Consider the following 12,476-nt stretch of genomic DNA (forward strand, 5'->3'; position numbering starts at 1 on the left):
CATGGTATGGTTTCTGGTTTGTAAGGAAGGCAGACTCTGTAGGCTCTTGAGCTGCATGTGTGTTGGGTGCTGTTTGTTCCGAACAGAAACAGCCCAACTCTGGCCCTAGGCAGAAAGGCCTCATGAAGAGCCATGCCAGCCCAGACATCATCAACTGAGATCAGCAGGAAGATTTGCCACATGGGATCAAATTTCAAAATGCTGATTGACAAGGATGGACAGTGATGCAAACAGTTTGCAGGGAAAAACTAAAATTGGGATTTTTTTCCAAAAAGTTGGATGTTCTCCCCATGTGGAAATGTGGGTTCGGTGGAGTGCAGCTCAGTGAGAGTCGGGGACACAGCTTCATCAACACTGCTACGAATGACCTGGCCCCACTGTATTCCCCAGTTCCCTGGAGCAAATGTCCCGTATTCCCCTCTATCTGTGTTGCCATTCAGGTAGCATTCTCAAATTCTGAAATATCTTTTGTGTTTTGTTTTCCAAGAGCTCAAATGCTTCCCTGAAACTTCGAAGGAAACCTCGAGAAAGTGATTTCGAAACAATTAAGTTGATTAGCAATGGAGCCTATGGGTGAGTAGTTCAAGCGAAGCTCTCTCCTGCCTGCTTAAACAGCCGGGTGCTGGGTGCTGCGTTTGTTCTTCAAGTGTCTGCGCCAAATAGGTGTTGTGTAAGGATCTGACTTTTCAGATCACCACTCCCCCTCTACGAGTGCAGCCAAAATAATTTCTTACTGCAAACTCCTCAGCAAACATATCAAGTGACTGCCAAGTAACTGTTGGAAGGGAAGACTTTGTGACTAAAGTAACGGGAAAATTTTAGGCATTGCTGTTTCTACCTCCTTCATTCTAGCCCTTTGGAAAGTGTAAATTGCATATAGATTTAATAGACACCATTATGTCCTGAAGATTAGCTTGCATTTTCTGTCCGACCAGCATTCCACCTTGGTAGAAAAAAAAATGTGAAGTGTAAGTAAGGCTGGTTAAAAAATGTTAGAGTAATACACTCTTTTTTTCTTTTTGTAGTCTGCCAGAATTTTCAAAATGGCACTTCATGCTGTGATATCAACATACTGATGAGGCTCCTTCCTTGACCCATTCGTATAGGTTCGCAATGTCTGTCTTAGGGCTTAGGGTGAATTTGACAAGGTCTTTCTGAATTACTCATAGTTTGGAAGGATCATCAGTGTACATACTGTTGCTTGATCAGACAGCCCAGGAGTTCTAGTTTAATTAAGTATTCATCCTAATTCCATCTGTAGATGGAGACTAATAAACAATCCTGTTGACATTGATTGCTGTTTATCACACAGATGAGCAGATGAGATCAAAGCAACTTATGTTGTGACACAAGGTTTTTTTTTTTCCTGTATGTTTTAACCTTGAACGTTTTCCACACCGTTACCTTAGTGCGGAACTTTAATGTTTGTGAGTCCTTTCTGTGCTTCACCAATTTACCTTCAGGATCACGTCATGTGGCGTATTCTCTCCAGTGGCCTCTAATGTTTTCTGACGGTATATACTGAAGTCTTTTATTTCCTCATTGAAACTTCTCGAGCCTGGGAAGGTTATTCTAGTGTGCAGTTGTTGGTGGGTTTTTGTTTATTCATTGCTATTTGTTTTGTAGTTGATTGTCCTCTGGGAGATGATGTGAGAATTTTCTCCTCCACTAGAGAGATGGGTCATCTTGAATTTAATGGCTGGGTGCATTCAAGCACTGGTAGATGTTAATGACACTGGGTTTCTGAAATAAGATGATATGTGAACCACTTTTATAAAACTCAGGCTTGTATCTTAGCAGTATTTGGAGTTCTAATTGGTTGAGTAAACTCATTTGTGGTGCGATTAAATCACTGTAGAGTAGATGAGGTGTATCACACTTTGGGGACTGGTAGGGAATATACAAGAAGTTAAACAAGCTGTGAATCAGTAAACACTCAGGATCCAGGCCAAATCATTAATGGGCTTGCAGCTGCCTACGGGAGCTTCACTGATCAGCCAAAATTATCTTCTGGCTCTTATCTGACTTAATCTCTCATTATATTTCTGACAGATTTCTTCTATGTTTTAATTATTTTTCATTTGCAGTTTGATTGGAACCACCCCTGTTGTTTTACCCAAAATGATACTGTGAACTGGTTGAGCAAATGGATTCCTTGGTGGCTAGATGAACTACACTCTTGTGGCTTCCGAAGGTGTCTGTGTGATGGGGCAGCTCACAGGCCAGTCCTGTGGCAGCTCAGTAATCCATGGCATTGGGAACCAGCCCTGTCAAAGAGGAAAGTTTTGGCTTATCTCCACTTTGCTAAGCACACGTCATGGTTTTCTCAAACTCTTAACTGGTGATAGTTCCATGTACAAAATCAAATCAGGACATATGATTTCTCTCTCTGCTTCACACTTTTCTGACCATTGCCTGGAAGTTTAGCATCCTTTTACACCCACTGAGCCTTTTGCGTGGGTGCCAGGCTCATTCTCTTTAGAGCCCTGTGTGGTTGTTGACATTCCCACCTTCATGAGAGGCAGGGGGATTTCAGAGCTGTGGTTACAGAGGACTCTTGATTCCAAACACAGCTAATCTCTTTGTATCTGTGACTTTCAGCCATCTTTTTACAAAGATCTATTTTTTATTTATTTATTTTTATTGGAAAGGCAGATATTCAGAGAGGCATTGGGACACAGCTGGTTAGTCCATTGTTTACAATGCTGGTTCAACTCCTGGCTGCTTCACTTCCCAGGTACCCCCTGCTCGCATGCCTAGGAAAGCAGCAGCAGATGGCTCAGGTGCTTGGCCTTTGCCACCCCACACGGCAGACCCTGATGGAATCCCTGCTTCCTGGTATCAGCCTCGCACTGGTCTGCCTGTGAACAGCCATTTAGCATGTGAACCAGTGGTGGTGAAAACCTCTCTGTCTCTGCCTTTTGAATAAACCTTTCAAAAAAAGCCAGAGTTTAAAAGACGATTTCTCTTCAACTTTTCCAAGCTTGCTCTGCAGTGTTCTCTTTGATCCCTCAGGGATCCTGGGGCCTTCTCAGAAGAATCCCAGGTGCAGGAGTGGACCTAGCCCACACACTCCCCCTCTAGCCTTGCCTGTCCCTCCTGTATCCTCACTGCCACACACAGATTCCCTGGTGTGGATGCATGTCCTGTGCCCTCAGCCTCATGCATAATTCCAAACACGTTAGACACAGTCCCGTTCAGCCTGATTCCTTCTGGCCCAGATCTTTGAATCCCATTTCTCCCACCCTCCTGCATCTCGTTTTGCATGAGTGAAAAGAAGCTTGTCTCAGCGATGACAGGAGCCCCGGTGGTTCCCCCCCCCTGACCCCTTCACCCGGTTTGGTTTTCTTGTGTCACAAGGAGGTCATTGAAGGACAGAAACAGGGGTGGTCTTTTCAGAGAAGGCAACCACTGGGACCAGGGAGCGCAGGGGTCGTATGGGCACGGTGCAGCTTTCTAACATCAGGAGGTTTCCAGCCTTTGTCCGGCGGCTGCAGTGTCTGTCCATCTCTCTGGTCCCTCCTTGTGTTTCCCAATCACTTGCTCCCTGCTGATTTACTTTGGAACATCCACCTATGGGTAAGAAGGAAAAGTGTATGTGAGAGACAACAACCGATTTCAGCATGAACAGTTATATTCCTTAAGCAGTACAGAAATATAAAAAGCCAGATACACAGAACAAAACAAAATCCAGTTATAGCACATTCTAATTAGAGCATCCAGTTGACTTCTGCAACTTGATCAAGATACCTGTGAGTGTCCTGAGGCAGCAATTTCTTCTGCTAGAGGATTAACTTCCATTGGTTTAAGGTCAGTTTCCTTACGGATTAACTGATTACTTTAAGTAGGTCATAGCAAGGGAAACAAGAAGGTCGAAAACCTGAGAATGAAGAATGGAAGCCATTTTTGACCGCGTAGTGCCCCGGTCAAGCCCAGGAAGGATGCTGGTCAGATGCAGACCTGAGGCACCTTTTTGTGTATGTTTCCATAAGTCTTTACATTTCTGTTCATCCTTCTTTGATTCCTGTGTTCACAAACACATTCATTGCAGAGCCATCATTTGTGTTAGACCTGGTGATGCATGATTGAAAATCGAAATGCCAACTTTGTCAGGGTGTAAATCATGTCTAAAGGTCTTCAGCATTGAACACTCAGTGTGTTCAAATGGGAATTATGTTGTATTCCAGGTGACTCACGAATAGGCAATCAGAGAATGGCTGTTTAATGTGATGGCTGAAATTCCTGTATTCCACATTGGCGGGCCTAGGTGTGATTCTCTCAGTGCAGGGCATGAGTGAGTCAGGCGATTGGGTCCCTGCCGCCACCCATGAAGGAGACATGGGTTGGGTTCCTGCTTCACCCCAGCCACTTCAGGCATTTTGGAAGTGAATCAGCAGCTAGGAGTGCTCCCATCCCCCTCCTCCCTTCTTCCCTCTCTCCCTTCCTCTCAAATAAATAGTAATTTATAAAAAGAATAGATGAGTGATAAAGGAAATTCAGTGAGTTTGTTTTTCTTTTCAGCATTTTGAATTCTGAATTTCAGTAAAGGGTAGAATTTCTCAGAAATCTCTGTTGTTGACATAGTTCGCCAACGTGGAGGGTCAAATTATTTTCTTCGCTTCTTTGCATTTATCTTGACATCCTCTTACTATCATCTGATTAGGAGCACCTCAAATCATCTGTGGATTGCTAATTTTAACCAATCAGTAGCTAGACAAGTTATAATGAAAGCCTTCATGTGGTTACAAAAAGAATTAGTGGTTGGGTGATTGACGGAGAAATTAATGAAAACCAGAAATTATTTCTAAAAGATTTAACCTAAACATGTGAATGTGCTGCTCTTTGGATAAACCTTGTAATGCTAGCCTGTAGAAATCAGGCTTGCCCTGTTTCGAGTTGTGCAATTTCAGCTTTTATGTAAATGAGGTAAGAGCTTGAAGAAACCCAAAGGGAACAATCTTGGTTTCTGTTATTTTTCAACTTTTAGAATCTCATCCATACAAAACCAGTAGTAATTTTATTTCCTAACTCACAATCAAAAGAATTTTTTAAAAAGTTCATTCGTTCACTTTTATTACAAACAACTGTACTTTTCATTTTTTAAACTCCTGTTTTGTCAATTTTAAACACTTTACATTAGTTAACCTTGGCATCATGCGTAGCCAAGCAATAGGTTTTGGAATAAGCTGAGCCTGAGCAGATCGGTGTTTGGGTCCCACCCCTAAGTCAGTTGCAAAGAGTGAGGCATCCACCTAGCTGGCTCCCACATGATTTGATTTACATTGTAACAAACACTAAATCATTTTGGTTATTTAAGGTGTGGTTGAGAGAACTTTTTAATGTGTTGTTGAAAGATGAATTGATAAAGAAGAGGGGAAAATGAACAAAGCAGGCAAAAAAGATAAAAAATGAATGTGTATATCTGATTTTTTTTTGAGTAAACTAAAAAGATGAATATTGCAAAAAGATGAAGGTTTACAGACACGACTTGAAAGAAAACTAAATTCACAGAACCTTCAAGAGGAAAGTGTTAATGTTGATTAAGCTGGGTGGACGACGCTGGGGATTCATGTTTGTTGCATTACATTCCTGTGTTGAGTCCTGGCCCGCATCACACTCACTGTTAAGGGACAGTGCAATTTCTCTTCTTTTCTTTCCTTTCCTTTTCTTTTCTTTCCCTTCCTTTTCTTTTCTTTTCTTTTCTTTTCTTTTCTTTTCTTTTCTTTTCTTTTCTTTTCTTTTCTTTTCTTCTCTTTTCTTTTTTTTCTTTTCTTTTTCTCTTTTCCTTTCCTTTCTTTCTTTCTAAGATTTATTTACTTTTCTTTAATTGAAAAGTCATATTTACAGAGAGAGAGAGAAAGATCTTCCATCCACTGATTCACTCCTCAAGTGGCCGAAACAGCCAGAGCCGAAGCCAGGAGCCAGGAGTTTCTTTCTGGTCTCTCACACAGGTGCAAGGTGCCAAGGCTTTGGGCCATCCTCTGTTGCTTTCCCAGGCCACCAAGCACGAAGTTGGAAGGAAGGGAAGTGGAGCAGCCAGGATATGAACTGGTGCCCATATGGGATCCTGGTACATACAACATGAGGATGCTAGCCACTAGTCTAATACTCTGGGCCCTGGGACAGTACAATTCTAATGAGAGGAAAGCACATCTCAGTTTGCAGAAGCCCTTACCGTAGAAAGAAGGCTATTGGTTCTTTCTTGCCATTGATGGCACTCTTTATAGATTATATTTATTGGGTCACTCTTAACTGCAAGGTTCAAGCCTATTATCTCATGGTTCGGACAAGTGAGAATAACTTCCAAGTAAGGGAGTTCATGCAGGAAGGACATCTTCCCTGTTGCTCAGCACTTCCCATAGGGCTTTAAGTGCTCTCCAACTAGGTACTGCTTTTCTCTGCCCTGTTTCAGCCTTGGGGAGTCCGGCATCCTGATCTCCCAGAACCTGCTCTAGAGAGTACTCAGCAAAAACTTGAGACAAGGATCAAGTGCAGCTTAGTCTGGTCCTTCGCAAGAAGGATGCCTGATTCTTTAACTGGATGTCAGCAGCAGCATCCCTGGTCCTCTCTGAGGTGAAACAGGCACAGGTGGCACTTGCCAAGGTCACTGGTGAGGAGGAAACAGGTGACTGTGGCAGAACAGCCTCACACAACCTCTTGTCTGCTTCTCTCTGCTTTCTAAATCTCTTGGGAAGTAAATTAGTCTCCATTAGATACCAGAAACTTGAAGAGGCATGGTCATTCAGTCAGTTATGGGTTTAGGAAGAAAAACTGCCTGACACTTATCTGATGGTAGAAAGAATCTAGCTCCTGATGCATGTGTGATTTTTGTTAATTCTGTCTTGTTTTAGCATATGTCATATTTTGCTTTGTTTGTACAAAAACCAAAAACATCAGCTAACTTTTGAAAAGAGCTCATGCTGGACATGGTCCATTTCCTGCCGTTGGCAGTGAAGAGGAGGTGGACGCCTTGTGCATGATCTGGGACCTTATGTGAAAGAACTGTTTAAGTCAGTTTAGCCGGAGGATTTTGGCCTGCACTGCTGTCACCAGTGGTGTGAGCTGAATTCCAGCTGACGCTTGAACTTCAAAGCAGTTGCTGATCAGATGATGTACTGCATCCCAAGACCTCCTGACTTCCTCTCTCTGTGAGTCCCAACACTTGTGCTCCTTTGCAGGGCAGTCTACTTTGTTCGGCATAAGGAATCCCGGCAGAGGTTTGCCATGAAGAAGATTAACAAGCAGAACCTCATCCTTCGAAACCAGATCCAGCAGGCTTTCGTGGAACGGGATATCCTGACATTTGCAGAAAACCCTTTTGTCGTCAGCATGTACTGCTCCTTTGAAACGAGGCGCCACTTGTGCATGGTCATGGAGTATGTGGAAGGTCAGTTAGAGTGTGACATGGGGGACACCACACATGTGCCCAGAAATCTGTCTCATAGGTGTTGTTGAAACTGGGACTGAAGCCACACAATGCGATGGCTGGTTTCCTGGTCAGTGTCTACTGATAATTGCTTGTACAGTGCCTGCTCCACAGTAGCAAAGGGAAAATCAGTGCTATTTGGAAAAAGATCGCTTTTCTTTTTCAAAAGCATTTAGTTTTAACTACCTCCTCTCGATGGTTCATTAAAGTTGGAATGTAGGTGATGAGAATTTTCCTTGTTTTAAATCACATATTATAAAAGTATTCATTACAATCGGTTTTCTTAAAGAATGAGCATGCTTTTTGGTCTATGGTGTGGCATTTATAATTTTGGAAAAAGAGATTCATTCTGAAAGATTCAGCTAGTCTTCCTGATTTTTAGCTTTTAACCAAGTGTTTTGAAATTATCTGTGGTCTAACTTTTAAATGCTTCTGGTGGTCCTATTTTCCAAATTTGTTTGAGTGGCATGACTTTTTGACATGTAGTTAACAAAGGATCAAAAAACAAAACCGATCTATCTGTTGCCGACAGGAGATACATCTCACCAACAAAGATCAGCAGAAACTGTATCTCATGGATTTTGACGTTTTTGTGTTTATTTTCATTACTTCAAAACAGTGTTTTTCCTCATATTCTTTACTGACTCATAGATCATGTTCTTTAAGAAGGTTCTTGAATTTTCATTTTCTCAGTAACACATTAGTCATTCAGTAGCATGTTATTTACTTCATGGCATTGTCAATTTCTGTTTTTCTTCCTGTTGTTGATTTTATGTTGTGACTATTCATTTAAGGAGATATATAGTAACTGTATAATGGAGACTATCACATCCAGATGTGAGGATACAATGCAGTATCCATCTCCTCATCCAGATCAAATATGGACCCCCAATGAAACTGCTAGATTTATCTTGACAATAGGATGTTGGACTCTGCTATTGTCATGTCCACAGTGATGGATTTATGACTGTTTATGACTGTTTATGAAGAACTATACATAGTAATAATATAGGGGAAAATCAATGTGTGGGAAAAGAGAGGCTGGGGGAGGTAGTGAGGGAAATCTCAGAGCCTATGGGACTGTATCATAAAGTAAAATAATGATGATAATAATAATAATAATAAAGAATACAATTTTGAGGTTGGGAGCTACTAAATAATAAATGGAACAGATCAGTAAAGGCCATGATTATTTTCAAGGCATGTGATAGAAGCCCTTGTCATCGTTGGAACAGAAAAGCAAAGTGTAAAACTCAAAGTAATGTTAGCTATCTTTCAGTTAAGTTCTTGACATCCAAGAAAAGGAGACTTACTAGATAGCAAGTGGCTGTGGAAGACATGAACGTGACTTCTGTCCGATTTGCACCCATTAATTCTCCCAGTGCACCGAGAGTTTGTATCCTTAGCCTTGATTCTGCTCTTTTTAATAACAGCAGTGACTAACATTTATCCTATGTTCAGTGTGTTTGGGGCAGTAGCCTGCATTCTTTACTTTTGTGATATAATTGTCACAATAATGCTGCCATTTGTGTCCTGAAATTATAAATGAAGCCACCAGGACACTGTCATCTGCAAGAGGAAGAGGAACAGTTTTGGCTTAAGTAGCCTAGTTCCAGAATCCGAGTTTTATAAGTCATATATGTTAACTGGTTTCCATGATTCAACTAGTCCTGCTTTTGAGTCAAATCTGCCCTTGTGAATATTGCCTCTCTGAGTAGACATCTGTATTTTTTCCATACTACATCTTAATTAGAAACGTGATTACATCCAGTCCCCTCTGATGAACATGAGCCTGTGTCTGTGGGAGAGGATTCTGCCTTGCAGTTCTACAGTCTGAACTGATGGTCTGCATTAATTGGAGTTGTTGCTACACATGCTTAATCTTTCTTCCTGTGTTTTATAGGGGGAGATTGTGCTACCTTAATGAAAAACATGGGCCCTCTTCCTGTTGATATGGCTAGAATGTACTTTGCCGAGACAGTTTTGGCCTTGGAATATCTACATAATTATGGAATTGTACACAGGGACCTGAAACCAGATAAGTATGTACACTTTTGCACAATGCAGAAAGTGTTTTCATGGCTACAAAACATTTTGTTTTAATATGATTTGCACATTTAAAACTTCTTCTGTAATGTCCAAAACTGAACTATTTTAAGGTGAGCACTGTGTAGTTTTTTAAAAACCCTGGTGCTTACAGTCATAACTTATGGAAAATAAGAGAAGACTATAATGCAGACTTTTTTAAAGTTTATTTTTTATGACGTGTTTCTAAATAGTATCTGCATGTCTTGTCATTTTTAGATAATCTTTCCCAACTCCAACATGATATACTTGATATTCCATTTTACTCACAATTTAATTTTTTATTAATATTTAATTTATGGGTTCATTTTGCTCTCTGATTTGAGAAACAGATAGACAGTTCCCCCCAGAATGACTATTCATCCTGATTCTACTTATTGAATATTTCATGCTCCTCTACTAATTGGGCCGACTGTAAAAACATCACATGCTAATATCTAAAGACATTAACTGTGCTAAAAATTTTATGATAAATTTGACTTATGATCATTGCAAGGAAATTTGGTAAGTACAGGGGAAAATGACAGAATTTCAGAAAATTACTAAAGACAGCTCCTCAAATTTTAACCAGTTTCCTTTCAGTTGCTTTTTTTTAACTAGTCTATTCCTTTAATTTTTAATTGCCATCATGATGTATATGCTAATTTTTTTTTAGTTTTTGGAAAATTTTACAGATATTTCAGTGTAATTTCCTTGCAGTTATATAGGAAATGTTGGTTTTATGCTTAATGCATGGAAATTTTAAGTAGAGTTACAAGTTGAATTCATAAACAATATATTTTTCTATCCATTATGTCTCATTTGAATCACAGATGGCTTGGTTATCTTAATTCTGATCTGTGACATGGAATTATTGGTAGTTCATTCTTTCTTATGTACTTATTCTGAAAGCAGAAATGGGTCAGAATTCTATATTTGTATTTTTGTTAGAATTTCAGAAGACTGTAATGACACTGTTTGGGGCTGCTCCAACACAGACTAGCTATGCCTTTTGGATTACATTCAGGCAAGAGTGAACAGCTTTATAGGACTCTATCCCTTCCAAGTCCAGATTTTCTAATAATGTTGATACCTGTAGATATTGAAGAGTCTAGCAAAATGACAGGGGAGGAAGGAACCTAAATGCAACAGCAGGCTTTAAAATGACCGCTGTATTCTCTGTGCTTCTGCTCCACAGCTTGTTGGTCACCTCCATGGGGCACATAAAGCTGACAGATTTTGGATTGTCTAAAGTGGGACTGATGAGTATGACCACCAATCTTTATGAAGGTCATATTGAAAAGGATGCTCGGGAGTTCCTGGATAAGCAGGTGGGTGCGCTGCTGCCGGCATTCGCAGTCAGCTTGGGTAGGCCATCTCCCCATTAGCACTGGCGGTTCAGATGTCTGTATAAGCCTTACATTTAATAAAGTGCAGATTGTTCCCATTTTTCTCCCTGGGCTTCTTTGAACTGTCCAATCTCTCTGTATTCCTCCCCCAACATTATGGTCTATTAGCAAGATGAACGATCTAATTGCGCACAAGTGAGGATGTGAGAGAGACAAATGGAAAGCTGTTTTTATAGGGAATTCAGGAGTCTCAGTAGAGTACTAGTGAAACTCATGATGCATTGTACCATCCTGGGTGCTGAAATCCAAGCCATGGCCCATTTCCCTTTAAGCATGCCTCATTACCATGTGCGAACAATCTGTTCATTGTAAAGTTACTTTAGGTAAACACATCTTGACTATCATGCTTTTATAAAATCACTAGGGTGTGAATATATTTTGGTCACATGAATACTAAAACTATCTCTGATCGTGGCAGATCAAACAATGCATTGTTATCTTAAAATATTATAAATGTTTTTAATATCATAAGATAGATAAAACTGCTGAAAACAAGGTCGGATTTTCAATTTGGAATGAAACACTGCACATGATGTAACGTTGGAGCAAAATTTGCAACTTTCCTTCTTTGGTATTAAAGTAATACTTTGCCCTGGTGTTTATAGGTGTCTCCCTATAATTGCTGCTCTTAAATTCTTTATCCATACGGTTCCAGGTATTTGGGCAGGTGCACACTGGGCAAAAATATCCACCTCTCTCATTTCATTCCTATCTAATAATGTGATTGTTCTGACACCGCACTCATCCTGCAGGTCTGTGGCACGCCTGAATACATCGCACCTGAAGTGATTCTCAGACAGGGCTACGGGAAGCCAGTGGACTGGTGGGCCATGGGGATTATCCTGTATGAATTTCTGGTTGGATGTGTGCCATTCTTTGGGGACACACCAGAAGAGCTATTTGGACAAGTCATCAGTGGTAAGTATCAGCAGGAGTTATCTTTAAGCCCCTTTTGGGAAGCAGCTACTTATTATCAATCTGTTGAGTAGCACAGTCCCTACTACCGAATTGTTCACCTTTATCAAACAGTTGAGCCAACAAATTAAAAGAACCACTCATCATAGCACATAACTGACTTTCACAATCTCAAGGGAACAATTTGTGTTGAAAATTGGTCTGAGGGAAGTTTTGTTAACACGGCATGTGGAAATGTACTAGCAATGGAACCAACTTTTATTGTGTGCAGTTTTTGGAAAAGAAATTGGTATGGGATTTGCAAATGATGTAACTGCCGTCCAGTTTTCCCCTTCGTAATAGGAAAACTACACCAGGGAAGAAAAGGTTAATGTGGGTAACATTTATATAAATGGGAAAAATGGCTAATGGCACAATGAAGAAATTAACAAAAATGTAATAAACCCTAAAACAAATGTCTACCAAATAATAAATAATGAGAATGGGAAGGAAGCAAATTGAATCCCCAGATTGTTAATGATTTCATTGGTAGTTGTTATGGTGTAATGTTATTTCTGTAACAGCTGTTCATCTTTCATTTAAAATTCAATAACCTTTAGATCTTAACCTGCCAGCTGACCCTAACTATTGTTTTGAAGCTGGTGGCAAAATCTAGATGATAA

General features: G+C 40.4%; 1 protein-coding gene across 1 annotated transcript in view; it reads left to right on the plus strand.

The window, feature by feature from the left end:
* Positions 1-12,476, plus strand: part of MAST4 (microtubule associated serine/threonine kinase family member 4) — a 594,255-nt gene that overhangs the window by 548,930 nt on the left and 32,849 nt on the right. Inside the window, exons 14-18 of the mRNA XM_040977340.1 lie at positions 488-573; positions 7,179-7,387; positions 9,330-9,468; positions 10,689-10,821; positions 11,652-11,817. Coding sequence (XP_040833274.1) covers positions 488-573; positions 7,179-7,387; positions 9,330-9,468; positions 10,689-10,821; positions 11,652-11,817 — 733 coding nt within the window. The remainder of the gene's footprint in view (positions 1-487; positions 574-7,178; positions 7,388-9,329; positions 9,469-10,688; positions 10,822-11,651; positions 11,818-12,476) is intronic.

This window comes from Ochotona curzoniae, unplaced genomic scaffold (assembly GCF_017591425.1).
Source record: "Ochotona curzoniae isolate NIBS_2020 unplaced genomic scaffold, NIBS_Ocur_1.0 contig_2754, whole genome shotgun sequence".
Classification (NCBI taxonomy): domain Eukaryota; kingdom Metazoa; phylum Chordata; class Mammalia; order Lagomorpha; family Ochotonidae; genus Ochotona; species Ochotona curzoniae.